Below are 19,907 nucleotides of genomic sequence, written 5' to 3'. Positions count from 1 at the left end.
ACCGATGCACAGTAGCAGCAGTGTATACCATACACAAGATGCACCGCAGCAACTTGCCAAACCTCCTTCGACAGCACCTCCCAAACCCGTGACCTCTACCATCTCGAAGGACAAGAGCAAGAGACACATGGGAACACAACCATCTGCAAGTTCCCCTCCAAGCCACACACCATCCTGGCTTGGAAATATATCACCATTCCTTCATTGTCGCTGGGTAAAAATCCTGGAACTCCCTTCCTAACAGCACTGTGGGTGTACCTACACCACATGATTGCAGCGGTTCAAGATGGTGGCTCACCACCACCTTCTTAAGGGCAATTAGGGATGGGTAATAAATGCTGGCCTAGCCAGCGATGTCCACATCCCATGAATAAATAAAAGTAAACGTTATGGAGAAATGCCTCTAAGTTTACATTGTGTGACTCCACTCAAGACTCAATTTTCTTAAAGCAAACCTACTGCCCCTGAGTACAGAGGAGGTCTTTGAAGACCCACGTAATCATAATCCACAGATACATCGCAAGGGTCCCCAGCACTGCCCATCTTCTGTGTCCAACTTTTAAAGTATAAATAGTGTTAGCCTGACCTCCACTAGCACCAAACTCTCAAGAATCGAACTCCCTTAACTTATTCCCACTATTATCAATTATAGAAAAAGTGGTGCATAGCTAAATGCTGGACTCCCACTGGCCTCTTACACTTCACTGATTGCTCACAGCTTCTTCTAATCCTTAGTCAACCTGATGTGAACAATGCTGACAGAATGTCCTGTTTTTGCACCCTGGGTGTTGTTTTTTTTTCTCGTATCTTCACACTCTTCCCTTGGAGAACAATGTGAAGAAGTGGCTTGTTAACAGTCTGTCAGGCCTTGAAGTGAATGTTCCTTCCGTGGCCAAGACTGCATAGATACCCTGAACAGCTGTTTCAATGCTGCATTGGCAGAAAACTGCCCATCTGTCACCTTCCCACCCACTATATCTGCAAGTATGAACAAAATGAATAATATTCTTGCTTCAAACTCTAAAATGCCAAAATAATGTGGTTGTAATTCTTGGAGCAGCCTGTATACTAACAGCAAGGATGGGAGCTGACAGGTTGTGGATTGAAGAGCACAACCCCAAAGTGCACAACACTCAAAATGATAAAAAAAATTCAGGTCTACACAAATGCGCACTATTGGCACAGCACAAAAAAACATGCCTACTTCTTACCATCTCCCTCGCAATGCACCACATTATAAACCTAACCTCCTGAACATGGTGGGCGGAATTCTGTTGCCCAAAGAGGGACTGGAAATTCACGGGACTTTGCTCGGAGGTATGATGGCTGGCCGCGCACAATCACGCAGCGATCAGCCAATTAAATACACAGAGTCGTGGGGGCAGGCAGCAAGTTGTTGACCGTACGGTTAGCTAACGGGGTTGATGATTTGGGCGCCTTATTTAAATGGCACCTGAACAGGCATCCACCTGCCAGCAAGCCAGCAGCATCATTCTGGCTGTCTCAGACGCAGAGTTTGACCTTGAGCTCCTGCCATTCCCCCCACTCCCACCACCCCCACCGCCCTGCCCATCTGCCACACTTTGATCCCTGGAGCTGCTACCAAGCCTGCCCACCTGGTGGTCCCAATCACCTGCTGCTACCCCAGTCAAAAATGGGACATACAGCTCATCACAGAGGAGTAGTAGTAAATCTGAGCTTCTTGGTACATGAATTTCTATGTTTATCAACCTATATTAGGTTCGGAGAGTGGAAGCTCACTGGCAATTGCCAGCATGTGTTGCTCCCCTTATCACCCCTTAGAAACTTTTCTTTCAGCTGCGTCTTAACCAGGATTGGAGGATGTGTGACTGAGTCATGCGCTCTCCTTCCTAGTCAGAAGTATGTGAGGCTTAGATGGGACCTTGCACATGAGCTTGTTTATGCCAAGGGCCTGCAGCCTTTTCTCTTCGATGAGCCAGAGGCTGCGGGCCTGTAGGTTAGTCCGGAGGGGGTGTGCCTGATGTAATGGTACTTCCACAGCAACATTTGTTGAGTGGACATCAAGGGGTTCTGATGGGGCCTCGCTCTGGCTGAAATCAGGATTCAATGAGGGTGTCACAACCTGTCTGGCATGTTGTTCATCACCTTGGCATCTGTAGCTGGAGCTGTACCATGCATCACCTCAGGGTTTTCTGATTCTTCCCCTCCATCCTGGTCGGAGGATGAATCTGGCTCCTGCATCTCTCCAGTTGGCAACTCCTCATTCCTCTGCTGCACAAGTTTGTGTAGGGTGTAGCAGACCACAATGATTCTGGAGACTCTCTGTGGTGCATACTGCAGTGACTGAGGCAGCAGAACCTCATCTTCAGCAGTCCAATGGTCTATCTATTGTTGCCCTTGTTGAGGCATGGACGGCATTGTACCCCTCCTCTGCTGGGTTTTGTGGGTTCTGCACAGGCGTCATGAGCCAGGTCTTGTGAAGATATCCCCTGTCCCTAGGAGTACTCCTTGCAGTTGTGCGGGGGGATCAAACAGCTGTGGCACCTGTCTGAGGATGTAGGAGTCATAAGAGCTCCCTGGGGAGTGAGCAGAAACCTGCAGGCTTCGTTTGCGGTGATCACAAGCCAGTGGCACATTGATGGAATGAAACCCCTTGAGGTTTATGAATGCTGCTGGCAATTCCCAGGGAGCTCTCGGCGCCACATGGAATCAATTAATTGCCCCTTGCACTTGGGGAAATCCAGCAATGGAGCCAAACCAAACAGCCCTGGCTCCCTGGCTCTCAAGGCCTCTGGTGAATCGCCATTCGGCCCTTTTGAACATGGCATTGGTGAACCCCCTCTTGCATTGCTGTGTGGCTGACTGGAAGATGCCACACATGTCCACCATGGAGCCCTGGAATGACCCTCGTGGCTTGGAAATTCAAGGTGGCAGTGACTTTTAAGGCTACTAGCATAAGATTGCCTCCCGTTCCACGGGGTCATAGGTCTTCCTGCAGGAGCTGATATAGGTCAGTGAATGAGTGCCGTGACATCCTCTGCCATCTCTGACATTTGCAGGTATTTACTCCGTATGCGATAGATTTGGTTATGTGCCATGCTTAACATCTCACTGGCCCCTGGTTGCCAGAGTCGTTACCCTTTGTGCCGCCCCTTGTGGCCATAGCTGAGCCTGGCCCTGGGCGGTTCCTCTTCTCCTCTGCCACAGCATCAAAAAGCACTGGGTGCATGAGACCCTTCCTATCTGCCTGAAGTGAACTACAGACAGAAGGCCAGCAAAGACCTGGTTCAGCATAGTCTATTTGGCCCTTTTCCTGACTTGAGGATTGTGGACCGTTGCGGTGCACTGACAATACATTGGTCTCCACCCACCCCACTGTGTCCAACTCCCTCTTCAACCTGGTCTCCTATCACCCCTTCCATCTATCACAGCTATCTCCCTGCACTCTGACACTAGATCTGCAAGCCATCACTCTGCAGCCTCGCTCAATCACCTCGGTTGAAGGGCGATCTAATCAGTGTTGAAAATGATTAAGGGATTTGATAGGGTAAATACAGAGAAACTTTTCTCCGGATACAGAACAAGGCAGCACAATCTTAAAATTAGAGCCAGCCTATTTAGGAGAAAAATCTGAAAAGGTACTGGAAATCTGGAACTCACTCCTCCAAAAAGCTATGGATATTGAGGGCTAACAGAAGAATTCAAAACTGAGATCGATAGATTTATGTTGGATAATGGTATCCAAGGAATATGAATCGAAGGATCACAAAATCAAATGGAACTGAGGCCCAAATAAGAATGGAACAGGATAAATGGCCTCCTCCCATTTTTATTGTCCCATCAAGAGTTCACCCTCTTTGATTTTAAGCAAACAGAAATCCTGCAGGTGCGTGTAGATTCCTCAGGACCCTAATTGGAGACTGAAAACACAGTGGCTCCTTTCTGCATCTGTCAGACATCTGGTTAACAAAAGGAAAGTTGTGCGTACTCTCAGTGTTAACAAGTGAGGCCCACTTGCAATTTCTGAGGATGCGCAAGCTCTCCGTTTCTCTGCTCCTCCACCTGCCCTCCCTACCTACACACACACACACACACACACACACACACACAAAATGCATCCTCCTGTCATCCTCTTAAAACACTGCCTCAGTATGGGGTGTGGCTGATAGCAGCCCCCTGTACCTCACCCCAGCAAACATTCTTCTTATGTATTGTTAAGAGAGTGAATGTTGTTGGGCTCGTCAATTTGACCAGGCATTGCCACTTGCGCCACCCCATCACCCACAACAACCTGGTACCCATCTGACATTTCTACCGGTTCTAGTATGATCAGCGGCTGATTTTCTCTTGCTGCGGGGATGGGAGATTAACTACACTTCTTTAGCCCTACCACTCCCCTGGCTGAGGGCAGATAATTCAATGCAAAGTGACGTCAGACCTGGAGACGGGGAGGGAAATCCTATGGAGATGAATTTCATCCACTAACAGCGCATAGCAGCTTCACAAATTTAAAAGCAGGATTTCTGCTGGTTAATAACTCTTGCCAAACTGGAATCATGTGTTTCTTTATGATTCCTGACCAGGGAAAATTATTTTGTTTACAATACCATGACACACAATAACCAGGGAACCTCTCCCCACCAGTCTGAACAGGTTAGTATTACACCTAGGTCAGTACTACCCAAACAGGCAGAAACTTAATAACTCCTCACAACAATTAAACAAATGACTACAGATAACCTGACAAACAACAGGAAGGGTCCTGTCAAAATTCCTGAGAATATAGAACTTCCAGTTAACTAACCTGCCAAGGAAATATATGCCCAACATATGTTGCACATGGGTCTGTCAGCATGTTTAGAAAACTCACATATGCACAATGACACTGTGTCATCAGTCAAGTCTAGGGGCTAGTTTTACAATGAAGGGACACCTCAGTGACATTGTTCAGAGAACATGGTGTTAAAGAACAAAGAAAAGTACAGCATAGGAACAGGCCCTTCGGCCCTCCAAGCCTGCGCCGATCATATTGCCCGTCAACTAAAACATTTTGCGCTTCCGGGGTCCGTATCCCTCTATTCCCATCCTATTCATGTATTTGTCAAGCTGCCTCTTAAACACCACTATCGTACCTGCTTCCAACACCTCCTCTGGCAGCGAATTCCAGACACTCACTACCCTCTGCGTAAAAAACTTGCCCCGCACATCTCCTCTGTGGTTTTCTCCTCTCACCTTAAATCTATGTCCTGTAGTAATTGGCTCTTCCACCCTGGGCAAAAGCTTCTGACTATCTACTCTGTCCATGCCACTCAATTTTGTAAACTTCTATCAAGTCGCCCCTCAATCTCCGTCGCTCTAGTGAGAACAATCCAAGTTTCTCCAACTTCTCCTCATAGCTAATAATCTCCAGACCAGGCAGCATCCTGGTAAACCTCCTCTGCACCCTCTCCAACGCCTCCATATCCTTCTGGTAATGTGGCGACCAGAATTGCATGCAATATTCCAAGTGTGGCCTAACCAAGGTTCTATACAGCTGCAGCATGACTTCCCAGCTTTTATACTCAATACCCCTGCCGATGAAGGCAAGTATGCCATATGCCTTCCTGACTACCTTATCCACCTGCGTTGTCACTTTCAGTAACCTGTGGACCTGTACACCCAGATCCCTCTGCCTATCGATGCACTTAAGGGTTCTGCCATTTACTGTATAATTCCTGCCTGTATTAGACCTTCCAAAATGCATTACCTCGCATTTGACCGGATTAAACTCCATCTGCCATTTCTCCACCCAATTCTCCAACCGATCTATATCCCGTTGTATCCTTTGACAATCCCCTTCGATATCTGCAACTCCTCCAACCTTAGTGTCATCTGCAGACTTACTAATTAGCCCAATTAGTTTAGAGGTGTAACCCTAACATAGATACGGTGCCCAACAAGCCTTTACACCACAGCAGCTATAGTACGAAAGGCTTTATACTGCAGCCACATAGTGCCCAAGGAAACTCTGCTCAACAGAATAGGTAGGATCTGACAAGGCTTTAAATCGCGGCAAGCATGAGATCTGCTGCACGAAGAACCTGTGGCAATTGCTAACTTGGCAGAATTTCAGCTGTGAGTTTCCTGAGAAATTCCGCCCGGGAAGTCAATCATAACTGCCAACAAAACCCTAAAGCCACCCTAAAAAAAAACTGGACCTAATCATTGAAGTCAATCCCAGAACTTCCAAGCAACAACAGAACCATTTGCTCAGTCACTATAAACCCACTGCCCTTATTGTAAACAGATAGACGCAAGAACAGTGATTGTCAAAACACAGGTCACAGGCCTGGAATTCCATCAATGGATTTTATCTCAGGACTCATATTTCACCCTAAACTCTACAAGGCTTTCCAAAGCTTACTGAGAATGCTGTAACTTGTTGGTTTACAGTCACACAGGCCATAGGATCCTTGTACGCAGCTGTGTTGTTGTGGACAGAAACCGACAGAGGAAGACAATAGTCAGTGAGGCAGTCTTCCCCTAATTGACATAATTCTACTTCTAACCTTGACTCACCTGATAGCGTATCTGAACCTGAGTTACAAGGTTGTGGGTTCAATTCCCACTCCAGATATTTGGCCACCTAATACAACACCTCCCAAATGATTTTCAAAATGATTCCATTTTAACATTTGAAAATTAGTACGATCCCAAACACCAACAAAAACAAAACAGCAATAAAGGAGCATAATAACATTCAGTATATAACTATTAAAGTTCATATATTATAGATCAACATAGAATGCAGCATATAAATGTGAAAATTTGTGCTTTTGAAGTACTCTGTAAAAACATTATTATTTTATGTACTCCCCAAGCCCAATGAGACACATGGGCATCCATGTTGCAACTCTGCAATCCCAGGGATCAATGCAACAACTGCATGGGTCCTGTATCAGTAACAGACATCACACAGAAATATGATTGGTGGGGCTTGATTCCAACTCAAAATGTAATATGTATGTTGTCACCTCGTGCATTTCACTCTGCAATTCAAGTTGCAAACTCAGGCTGGACATAATTCCAGGAGACGTTGGCAGAAGTTACATCATGGAAAGCCAATGGCATGATATGAGCAGGTTCTATGAGTTGGCTGTGAAAACAGAGATACATAAAGAGAAATCCTGCCCAACCTCCTCTTAGTGCTGTCAAACAACAAGGGACGGGAGGAGGAAAGATGCTGGAAACATCAGCAACAAGTAAATCTCAAGCTGTATATAATAAAGCCCTTTGCTAAGCCTTGTCCGTGCTCGGCCTGCTTTCTATACAGTTACAGCTGCAAACCCGCAATTGACACAGACAGAGACATTCCAAATTGGAATCCTAATTCTCCAATGGAACTGGAATCAGAACGCCATTCAACATTCCATTCCAGCCCAGGCTGCCCCTGATCAATTTCATGCTCTTTACAGTTTAACATTTGAAATTTTTCAGATCTCCAGCAACAATTTACTGCATGTAGGAATGAGACTGCACAGAATGAATTGTTTAAATTGTTCCCTTTCCACGGGGGAGGTTGCATTAGAAATTATGATGTTGCAGAAAGGGTATTTATGCTCTAAGTATGAGCTGTAAATTTCTGCTGTGAGTTTAATGAGTAGTTAGTGTGTTAATCAAGAATGCAAATAAGGTGCTGTGTGTGCAAGGCAAACAGCAGATTGGAGCAAATTGCCCAGCAAGTCCTGATGATTAGCAACTCACGACATAGCTCTTTTTTGGCTAAACATGCTGGTTGATTTGTGCATTAGTAATAGCATGCAGCATGAACTTGCTGTTATTTTTCCAGCAAGGTTTGGGATAACACCTTTTATCAATTGTAACCCAGAAATTACTGTCCGCATAAGACCCTAAGACTACAGAAATGCTCTGCGGCAGTCTGAGCTGCTACTTACCCTCTATCACAGCTGTATGCAGTCACTACTCTCAAGTTTTAACCCAACTTGTGACAAGTCACGTCGCCTCCCACCACCAACCCCCAAACCATCCCCCCCGTCCCACCCCCTGGCCGCAGTGTCCTCTGAGAGTTGTAGTCTGCTCTCCATCCAGTTCCCTGCTCTCCGCCATGTAGGGGTAGACAAACTACATTTCCCAGCTGGCACCGCTGGACCCTCCCTTCAGCTCCTGGGAGTGCTGATGATTCTTGTGGACCAAGCCAGCTCAACTCACGCAATGGGGGTCAACACGAGACATTGTCGTAAAAATCTCCCGGAAGGCTTTCTTTGGCCACTGGGAGATTGATGCTGATTTCAGGAGATTCCCGGCCGTTCCGGGAGGGTTGTCAAACCCTGACTGCAATTCATTATGTATTCTGAAGACTGTGAGATTAACATGATTTAATTTTTTGCAACCCTATTCATTGTTTCTGCAACCCCAATTGAGGTCACAATTCACAGTTCGGGGACCCTTGACCTAGTCTAAACTGACACCTCAATGATTGATCCCTCCAGTTTTTCTTCCCATTTTGCAGCCTGCTTGTTGCGCTGCCCTGTCCCTTTAAGACTGTGCTGTCGCACATCTTAAAAAGAACACTGGTTGCGCACATAAAAACAGAAGATTCTGGAAACACTCAGCAGGTCTGACAGCATCTATGGAGACAGAAACAGAGTTAACGGTTCAGGTTGATAGCTTCTGAGTTGGTGAAGTTGGGAGGGGAAGAACAAAAAAGTGAATGTCTGTGATAGGTTGGAGGGCAGGAGAGATTAACTAACAAAACAAATTTCATGGTACAAAATGCAAATTGATTGGTAATGGTTGTAGTAAGGAAACAAGTGATTTGTCCAGGGTGTGTGTGAATGGCACAATCATGAAGTCATGTTTGAAAGCAAAAACAAAAAAAAAAACAAGGTAAAGACAGGCAGCCAAAAAATAAGCAGAAACAAAATGAAGGCATAGAGTTTATGGTCTGAAATTGTTGGAACTCAATGTTGAATCCAGAAGGCTGTAAAGTCACTAATCAAAAGATTAAGTGCTGTTCCTCAAGCTTGGGTTGAGCTTCATAGGAACACTGCAGCAGGTCGAGGATAGAGATGTCAGTGTGAGAGCAAGGGGGAAATGAAAATTGCAAGCCACCAGAGCGATTCACAAAGCCATCACCCAATCTGTGTTGGGTCTCCCCAATATACAGGAGACTACATTGTGAGTAACAAATGCAGCCTACGAAATTGAAACACGTACATGTAAGCTGCTTTTTCACCTGGCAGGAATTTTTGGGGCCTTGGACAGTAAGGCGATAAAAGGTAAAAGTGCAGGGGTTACATCTCTTGCGTTTGCATGGGAAGGTGCCATGAGAAGGGGATGAGGTGTTGGGGGTGGTTGAGGAGTGGACCAGCATGTTGTGGAGGGAATGGTCCCTTTGGAATTCTGAGAGGGGAGGGGAAGATGTGTTTGACAGTGTCATCATGCTAAGGGTGGCAGAAATAGCACAGGATGATCTGTTGGATGCAGAGGCTGAAGGGATGGAAGGTGAGGACAAGGGGAACCTTGTTGTAGTTCTGGGAGGGAGAGGAGGGGTGAGGGCAGAAGTACAGGAAATAGGTTGGCCATAGTTGTGGGCCCTGTCAACTATGGTGGGAGGAATCCACAGTTGAGGCAAAAGGAGGGCATATCATGGGGGCTGGTGTGGAAGGTAGCATCATCAGAACAGATACAACAAAGACAGAGAAACTGGGAGAATGGAACGAATCCTTACAGGAAGCAGGGTGTGAGGAAGTGTACTCAAAGTGGCTCTGAGAGTCAGTGAGCTTATAATGAATATTAGTTGATAGCCTATCCCCAGAAATGGAGACAGCTGAATAGAGGAAGAAAGGGAAGGGTTGAAGATGGACCATGTAAAGATGAGAGAAGGGTGGAAATTGGAAGTAAAATTTATGAAGTTTTCCAGTTCCGGCATTGAGCAAGAAATGGCGCAGATACAGTCACCAATGTACCAGAAAAAGAGTTCAAGGAGGGGGCCTGTGTAGGGCTGGAACAAGGAATATTCCACATATCCTACAAAAAGACAGGCAAAGCTAGGGCCTACATGGGTATCCATAGCAACACCTTTAATTTGGAGGAAGTGAAACCAGTTAAATGAGGAATTGCTGAATGAGACAACACATTTAGCCAGGCAGGGGAGGGTGGTGGTGGATGGGAACAGGTTAGGCCTCCATTCAGGGAAGAAATGGGAGCCTTCAGACGGTCTTGGTGGGGGGGTGAAGATGGGGCATGGTTATGCACGGCCTGGTGGTTCCCTTTGCAGTGAATTCCTGTTGCTGTGCAGCTGTACGCCCTGCAGCTTAGGAAGAACAATAACTCGGTGCACTACTGCGGGAGTGCCACGTGCTTAGAGGTGCTGTCTTTTAGATGAGGCATTAAACTGAGGTCTTGACTGCCCTCTCAGGAGGATCTAAAAGGTCTGATAGCACTATTCCAAGAAGAGCAGGGGAGATCTCCATGGTGTCCTGGCCAATACTTGTTCCTTAACCACCACCACTAAAAACAGAATATCTGGTCATGAGCACACTGTTGTTGGTGGCAGCTTGCTGTGTGCAAACTGGGTGTTATGTTCCCCTACATTACAACAGTGATGACATTTTAAAAGTACTTAATTGGCTGTAAACCGCTTTGGTACTCCCTGATGTGGCGAAAAGTTTTTTTTAATTTCTTACGCCAAAATGAAGCAGCTTTGGGTGTTTTTCTATTATAAGTGCAAGTTGTGCACTAAAAGACCCTTAAAATAAGGGAGGAAAAGCCCTAATAAATATCAAAGAAATATGTCCAAACATTTCAAAAAATTGTTTTGAAACTTGTCAGGACTAGGGAGATGTTTAACTCACTGAATGGGCCTAATTTTGGACAGTCTACTTACAGTGGAGAGAAGAGCAAAACAATTAGGAGCAAATAAAATGCAGCCAGGGTAAAAGCAGAGGGGGTGAGGACCACCAAATGACAAAGGGTGACGCCAGGTCAGTGAAAATGGTTTCATCTTGGACTGGCACCAAGTGATGACGCGTTCTCTGTGGGAAGAATGAGGCAGTAAGCAGGGTGGGCTGTATTTTGACAGCCGTCAGGTGGTGGGAACAGAGGTGAAGGGGAGGGGATGGGGGGGCAGAGAAAACACAGTCCTGCCACAGCAGAAGTTTGTCACTGGCTATGTGGTGGGGTGGGGGGTGTGGCATCCTTATGGAGATGGCCTCCATGCAGCTGCCAGGGGCTGGGGTGGCAGGGTGCCGGGGTCGGGGGGCATTGGAGCTATTGGTTCCATGACCCAGAGATAGGACTGCCTGGAGGAAAGGCAGGCTCCACGGGCCCCAGGGTCTGCCCAGAGGGATTTTCTTTTTATCCTGCCTCAACCCCCTAAATTTTATTCTAAGCTTACCTTGCCTCAGCAGCAATCACCTCCCCCAATGCCGCTGCTGAGAATACAGAGCTATCGGGCCCTCTGATTGGGTTGGCAGCATCAGGAACCCACCCACTGTCCTCAATTGGACGGCAGGCCTGCAGGAGGCCGCCTCCAGTGAAATCAGTGAGTAAGTGCAGCCTCAGGACCAGTTTTTTGCCCCCTCAACAGGGTCCTGAAGCCACAGTGAAACGTAGCCCAATGTCAGCTATAGCTCAACGTATGACTCCTGCCTTTGAGTCCCCCAAGATTGCGGGTTCAAGTTGAGGCTTGAGCACAAAATCTAGGCTGACACTGGAGTGCAGTATCGTAGGAGTGCGCTACTGTCAGAGATACTGTCTTTCAGATGAGACGTTAAACCGAGGCCCTATTTTCCCTCTCAGGTGGGCGTTAAAGATCCCATGAACTATTATCATGGCCAATATTTATCCCTTAACCAACATCATTGAAACAGATTATCTGGTCATTATCATGTTGCTGTTTGTGGGGGCTTGCTGTGCACAAATCAGTTGCTGCGCTTCCTCCGTTAGACCAGCCGCAACATTTCAGAAAGTTCAGTGGCTATAAAGAGCTTTGGGTTATCCTGAGAATGTGAAAGACGTTATATAAATGCAAATCCTTAGACCCAAAAACACTCGCCGAATGTCTACAGGCTATCGGACTATAGGAGGAATTACAGCTATGTCCTGTCCTCACTCAGTGGCCAGTGTGAAGGGCTGCACCAAACAACACTGGATTGTGTCCTGTAACTGGAGCACGGTAAACTCATGCTGTCTTCTCCCCGACTCCAGCTGCAACACTGTGACACAACAATTACCCCAGCCACATCCTCGGAACCAAATTATAAATAAAAACAGGTAAAAACAATAGGAATAACATCTGGGACCACATTCAAGACTCCAACACTTGGGTTTGGGCAACCAAAAGTAGTTTTTCTCTCTCTGTTTATTCCCGAGTCCCAGTCTCAACCAGTGATGCTCCTACAATTGAACAGAATAGTCACACACCCTTCGTTTAATGGCAGATTTAACATGAGGTGTTCAAAATTATGAAGAGTTTTGACAGTGAATAAGGTGAAACTGTTCCCACTGTAGGCAGCCAGAGGATGAAGATTTAAGATTTAAGTCAAACAAGAACAAATTTATGTGGCCATTTATCATGATCTAGAAAGCAGAGCCTGGCAGAGCCAGGGTGTGGGACTAATTATTTAGCTTTTTCAAAGAGCTGACACAGGCATAATGGGCTGAATGGTGCCTGTATGATCCTGCAATTGATTGTAATAACTGGGGACAGTTTAACTCACTTCCAGTTTCTCAGTAAAAGTATGAGTTAAAACAGTTCGGGGAGAAAAACACGTTTAAAGCTTTGAGGGACGTACTAGGCTGGTCAGGTTTCCAATGACGTGGAAAGGTTTCCCCAGTAGACGTCAGTTTGGGCAAAGGCTGCCAATCACATAGTGGGTAGAAAGTGTGGGTGCTGGCAGACCCAGATAAGAATAAATGCTTAGCTCCCTGCAAAAATACTGCCGCAGCAAAATATTTTACTGAAACGTGACATCCCTAAAGCTCCGAACCCCTGCCCCGATCCCTGGGTTAATGCAGGGTGAAACAGTCACGCTGAGCAGGGAAGCCCCAGGCTCCAGCTTCAATCTGTGCTGAGTTAGCTAACATTATAATTGCTTCGAGTTAAGGGAGAGAGTGTGGGGAGGGGGAAGGATTCAGGCAAGGGTCCCAACTGATATCTGGCACCCCCTGTTGGGAAGTGTGCAACGATCAATAATGACCACACATATCTCAGCTGCTAAGCACTGTGTGGCTGAATAGGAACAAATTAATATAGAAACATAGGACTTCGGAGCAGGAATAGGCCATTCTGCCCTTCAAGCCTGCTCAGCCATTCAATAAGATCATGGCTGATTTGACTGAAGTCTCAACTCCACTTTCCTGTTTTCCCCCCATAATCCATGTCTCCCTTGTCAATCAAAAATCTACCTAACCCAGCATTGAATAAATTCAACGACCCAACCTCCACTGCTTTCTGGGGAAGAGAATTCCACAGACTAATAACTCTCTGAGGGAAGAAATTCTCCTCACCCCCATTTTAAAAGGGAGACTTCTTACTCTTAAACTATGTCCGCTAGTCTCTCCCACAGGTGGAAACATCCTCCTAGTATCTACCCTATCAAGTCCCCTTGGGATCTTATATGTTTCAATAAGATCACCTCTCATTTTTCTAAACTCCAATAGGAATAGCCCCACCTGTTCAACATTGCTTCATAAGGTAAGCCCTTCATCCACAGACGACCCTGTGAGCATTTGCCATCTGGCCCCCGGGTAAGGAATGGCCACTTGGCCATGGTGTCAGTGTCCATAGCAACATACCCAAGCAATAGTCAGCAGAGAAGGGGAAGAAGAGGTTACAGGGCAAAGGAACCAGAAATTACTCCACTCTTCAGCCGCAGTGAACAGGAGAATCAAATTGTGTGCTAACACGGGGGTTTTTTGTCACTCACAGAGAGTAAAGCTCAGATCTTCCCCTTTAATTCCCACACACCTAACTATACCTAGCAGAGCACAACGCATCTCCCCCGGCAATGCAAATTTACACCTAAAGAAACATGAAAGCTCCAATAATGTGAATTAAGCAACATGATGGGGATTGTCGTAGCATTTCAATTGCCTTGACTTTGAATTAAAGGCTTTATGTTTAGAAAGGCAGAAACCAATAACAAACACTAACAACAGCAACAGTGATGAATTCAAAATGTTTGGCTTCATTCAAAAGTAGAACCTGGGCTACATTCAGAGTAACTATTGGCATTAACAGGTTACTCATTCCCTCCTTGGCCTTCCTCCCCCATCTTCTCCTCCCTTCAACTCTCCCACATCCTCCCTACATCCTCTTCCTCACTCCCACCCCTTTTCCCCTCCTACTCACCCCCTCTTCCCTTCTCCCCTCCTCACCATCCCTTCCTCCCACTCACCATGCTTTCATCACCCTCTCCTCTATCATCCTTCCCCTCCTCCTCTCTCCCCTCCTCCCACCCCTCTCCTTTCCCCCTCATCCTCCCCAACCTCCTCCTCCTTCCCTCTCCCTTCCTCCTCCTCCCCCTCTCCCTTCCTTCCCATCTCCTCCCACCTCCTCCCAGAGTCTGTAATGAGTGAACACTGTTATGAATCACAGTGCAGAGGGTTTGGGACAAAGTGAAGTAAGCTTGCAGTCATTTATTTAAAAGGTTGTGACAGTTTTGTCTGGCTGGATGGACACTGTCAACATCTTGATCACGCTCTTTGTCCCAATTAACCCCCCACTGACCCCTGTCAGCTTCCCCAGTGATGTGAGAGGTGTCAGCTGTGGCTCAGTTCATAGCACCCTCGCCTTTTAATCAGAGGGTTGTGGGCTCATGTCCCACTCCCGGAAACCAAGAACTGTGATTGTACTCGAAAGAGTTGCAATCTGTGACTGTTGATAACTCGAAAGAGTTTCCCGGAAACCAAGAACTGTGATTGTACTCGAAAGAGTTGCAATCTGTGACTGTTAATAACTCGAAAGAGTTTCCCCAGTGATGTGACAAGGCAATGTGAGTGGGGCACACTGGAAGCTGACACCTCAGGAAGATAAGAGATTATATCCCCCCAAAAAACCCACATTTGCATCCGAATATAAAACCACGATTTTGCAAACCCTTTAATGCAAATGGACATCACAATTGCTGAAATGTAGTTGGCAAGCAAAACATTTAAGATATAAGCGTAATGTATCTGTAGAGGTTTGACAAAGCTAGATAACGCCGATGGTTTTTGAGATTGTATTTCTCTCTCGCTCTCTCTCCAAACTAACCTCTCCCGGGAAAGTCCGGCACGAAGTTCAGTGGTCCGATCTGTCGGAGTTGGAAAGCGGTCCGCACTTCATGGCAACTCGGGCTCCTCAGGTGGACCCCACTGAACCAACCGAGTAACAACCACAGAGGCAAGAGCCACTTCAGTCGCTTCGGGCTCATTTCCATAACGCAGGTACAGGGATGTCCACACGACTTCCCCCTTAGGTCTCTCCTATCGTCCGAGAAAAGAAGTTTTTTCTTTGCCCCCACCCCACCCCCACCACCCCCACCCCCCCAGCTCTTTGCAAAACTTTTGGAAAGTTCAGCGCATCATCCCTGAGGGAGGCAGAGTCTGGGAGCTCCTGGGCTGCAGCTTGCCTTCTGTGAGATCTTGCTGCTCCCGCTTTAGGGAAGGACTTAAAGACGTGTTGGCCAACAGTGCCTCTGGAGTACAGCTCCACTTGCCTGTGCCGTGTCCTCACAGCTTGGGGATCGGGCTCTCTGCAGCGGCTATAGCCCATTGGCTCGCTATTCTTAGCCCTGACAGTCCCTGTGAAGCCTCCTTTAAAAAGCACCACCGCCCCCAACAAACGCCTCATTGTTCCGCCGCTGCACTTGTCTCTTAAAACCCCGCCGCTCTCTGCCTTATTTTGATATTTGGACTCTAGCATGAGAACCAGCTTTTGAACAGGACCCTCCGATGGATGGAAATAGTGTTTATTATTTTTTTTAAATGTCCTCTGCATAATAGCAGTGGGAAAGCATCGGTTCAAGATTTGATTCTCCGTTAGCAGTAAATTGTATCTTAAAGGAGACCTGTCTCAAAGTGTGTGTGTGTGTGTGTGCGTTATGCCTTTCTGCCTATCTACATCTATCAGTCAGTCTCTCTGTTCCCTACCTATGTATCTGTGCAGCTAGACATTGTCACCATATATAATCACTTAACGCTAAAATTAACCGCTCTTGGCCATAAATAAATAAAGTAGGAGGATTCACTTCTACTGGGATAGAATTGGAAAGTGGATGTTAAACCTTGATTGGACCACACTTGGAGCATTGTACATAGCTCTTTTCTCACATGAATGATGATCCTAGAACTGAGAGGTTACAGCTATCAGGGGAGACTGAGAGACTGGGGCTGTTTTTTTTCCCCTCGAGAAAAGAGAAGGTTAAAAGCTAACCTTATAGAGGTCTTTAAAATTATGCAAGGGTTCAATAAATACAGGACAGAATAAATCTGATAAGGAAATTCAGGGAAACTCCATTATCCAGATAGTGGTTGGAAAGTGCATCTTGTTACCACAGGAAGTAATCAGGTAAAAAGCATGGAGAAAGCTAAATAAATACACGATGGGAAAAAGGAATAGCAGGATATGTCGGTAGGGTTAGATGAGATAAGGTGAGAGGAGGCTTGTGTGGAATATGAAAACCTGGATGGACATGTTGGACCACTTGATTTAGAATAGCTCCTAAAGGCATGTTTCTGATTTATAGACCCAATGTGACTATGTAATCCTATCTGTGTACCTATCTAAAACAAAAATACCTGGAAAAACTCAGCAGGTCTGGCAGCATCTGCGGAGAGGAACACAGTTAACGTTTCGAGTCCGAATGACCCTTCAACAGAACTAAGTAAAAATAGAAGAGAGGTGAAATATAAGCTGGTTTAAGGGGTGGGTGGGACAAGTGGAGCTGGATAGAGGGTCAGTGATAGGTGGAGATGATTACTTCGGTGCTGCTTCATGCTCTCGTCTGGACCGGCAAAAATTTATTAATTTTGCTTCCAATTTCCACTCCTCCATCATTTTCACATGGTCCATCTCTGAAACTTCTCTTCCCTTGACCTCTCTGTCTCAATTTCTGGTGATAGACTGTCCATCAATATCCATTACAAGCCTACCAACTCCCATAGCTACCTCGACTACAGCTCCTCACACCCCACTTCCTGTAAGGATTCCATCCCATTCTCTCAGTTCCTTCGCCTTCGTCGCATCTGTTCTGATGATGCCACTTTCAAAAACAGTTCCTCTGACATGTCCTCCTTCTTCCTTAACCGAGGATTTCCACCCACAGTGGTTGACAGGGCCCTTAACCGTGTCCAGCCCATCTCCCGCGCATCCGCCCTCACACCTTCTTCTCCCTCCCAGAAACATGATGGGATCCCCCTTGTCCTCACTTATCACCCCACCAGCCTCCGCATTCAAAGGATCATCCTCTACCATTTCCACCAACTCCAGCATGATGCCACCACCAAACACATCTTCCCTTCACCCCCCCGGCGGCATTCCGCAGGGATCGTTCCCTCCGGGACACCCTGGTCCACTCCGCCATCACCCCCTACACCTCAACCCCTTCCCACGGTACTTCCCATGCAACCGCAGAAGGTGCAACACCTGCCCCTTTACTTACCCTCTCCTCACCGTCCAAGGGCCCAAACACTCCTTTCAAGTGAAGCAGCATTTCACTTGCACTTCCCTCAATTTAGTCTACTGCATTCGTTGCTCCTAATGCAGTTTCCTCTACATTGGAGAGACCAAACGCAGACTGGGTGACCGCTTTGCAGAACACCTTCGGTCTGTCTGCAAGTATTACCCAGACCTCCCTGTCGCTTGCCATTTCAACACTCCACCCTGCTCTCATGCCCACATGTCCGTCCTTGGCCTGCTGCATTGTTCCAGTGAAGCTCAATGCAAACTGGAGGAACAGCACCTCATTTTCCGACTAGGCACTTTACAGCCTTCCGGACTGAATATTGAGTTAAACAATTTTAGATCTTGAACTCTCTCCTCCATCCCCACCCCCTTTCCGATCCCCCTTTTTTCCAATAATTTATATAGATTTTTCTTTTCCCACCTATTTCCATTATTTTTAAATGTATTTCCATCCATTGTTTTATCTCTACCTTTTAGCCTTTTTCGATTCCTTCACCCCACCCCACCCACACTAGGGCTCTCTGTACCTTGCTTGTCCCGCTTTCTACCCTTAATTAGCACAATCTTTAGATAATATCGCCACCTTCAACACCTCTTTGTCCTTTTGTCTGTGACATCTTTTGGTCGTCTCCACCTATCACTGACCCCCTATCCAGCTCCACTTGTCCCACCTCCCCCACTTAAACCAGCTTATATTTCACCCCTCTTCTATTTTTACTTAGTTCTGTTGAAGGGTCATTCGGACGCAAAACGTTAACTGTGTTCCTCTCCGCAGATGCTGCCAGACCTGCTGAGTTTTTCCAGGTATTTTTGTTTTTGTTTTGGATTTCCAGCATCCGCAGTTTTTTGCTTTTATCTTACTGTCTACCTATCTAACTACCTATCTATATACCAATCAGAACCTGAAGAAGAGTCATACAGACGCGAGATTCTGACAAACCTGCTGAGTTTTTCCAGAATTTTCTGGGGGGTTTTTTTTATCTCTAATTAGCAAGGCTTTTATTTAGTGGTAGCATTCCTGCCTCTGTGTCAAAGGTCAGAGTTCGAACTGCACTTGAGGTAGGGGCAGTAAGTGGAGACCAGAGCTCCAGCTCTGAATTACAAGTTGGCGTCCAGCAGGATGCTTGTGTCCAGTGGGTGTATGCACTAACTGAACCCTGACAGCAACCACCTCCATGCATTGTATGGGCTGTGGGGGCCCATGCCATAAACCCTCCCAACCATATAGGGCTAACGTCCCTATCGGCTGGTATAAAGATGATTACGGTCATTGAGGCAGTGTTCAAGTCCCAACTTGTCAGACTGTTAATCATGCTGCAATTTTTAAAAAAATTTAATCCAAGGGGAGGGTGTGAAGGTACAAAAACACCAGCTCCTGAATTGAACCTACGCCCATTCGTGGTCTGTGGTGTGAAGACTTACTGCAATGCTAGCAACTTTTTTTAAACTGAAGGTGATATTCCAGCGTTTCCAACCTCAAAACCATGGACCATGACCAAAAAGGAGCAATGACACAACATGAGTCTCAAAACTGCAGCTTAGATCTTCCCACCACCTGCTGTTGTGGACATTTATCAGGGTAACTGGTCCGGCTACAGGTAGGTCCACCAACTTTGTCCCTGGGATCATCATTTCCAAGGGGCAGGATCATTGGTAATCCCCCCACTTGAAACCAGTGGCTTCTTTAGGTAAACACAGGGATATGTTCATCCTGCATGCCCCCGCCCCAAACCCCCAGCCACTTTTCAGGAATGCAAGTCTGTAACTGTAATCTATAACATTTCAGTAGTGGTTCAGCCGTTTACATAAACTTTTCAAAGGTTCTTATTAACCTTTGTATCATTTATTTTTTTTTTAAATGTCCTCCTTTCCAGTTCCCAGTGGAGAAGCTTGAAAGGGGGCTTGATAGTGTGGAGCCTGATTATGTTTCTATGAAGTCTCTTTGGATACTCTTGCTTGTTAAAGGTGCTATATAAATGCAAGTTGTTGCTGAGGTTCAGTTGACTTTGCTTGACAATCTCGCTGAAAACCATTCCTGGATCTTACTGTGAATCTGAGGAAAACACTTTTTGCCTGAGAGAACATAAAATTTGCAGCCTCCAATTCCTTCCTAGGTGCCTCTGAGTCCTGTTCAGATCCTTTTGATCCCACGCCAAACACTTAATGCTTCAGTATTCCTGAGAGTGGTCCCTGACAAAAGTGTAACACTGCTACATGGCATGTTGTTCATTGATGGGAAGAGAAGTGTCGGGGG

General features: G+C 46.4%; 1 protein-coding gene across 1 annotated transcript in view; it reads right to left on the bottom strand.

The window, feature by feature from the left end:
- LOC144694292 (glypican-5-like) overlaps nucleotides 1–15,473 on the bottom strand; it is a 593,756-nt gene extending 578,283 nt beyond the window's left edge. The window contains exon 1 of the mRNA XM_078564625.1: nucleotides 15,242–15,473. Within this exon, the coding sequence (XP_078420751.1) occupies nucleotides 15,242–15,407 (166 nt within the window). The 5' untranslated portion in view covers nucleotides 15,408–15,473. The remainder of the gene's footprint in view (nucleotides 1–15,241) is intronic.
- Between the last annotated feature and the right edge of the window lie 4,434 nt (nucleotides 15,474–19,907).

Source organism: Cetorhinus maximus, chromosome 19, assembly GCF_964194155.1.
Source record: "Cetorhinus maximus chromosome 19, sCetMax3.hap1.1, whole genome shotgun sequence".
Classification (NCBI taxonomy): Eukaryota; Metazoa; Chordata; class Chondrichthyes; order Lamniformes; family Cetorhinidae; genus Cetorhinus; species Cetorhinus maximus.
Note: the sequence above shows the minus strand (reverse complement) of the source record. Positions and strands in the feature narration are given on the sequence as shown.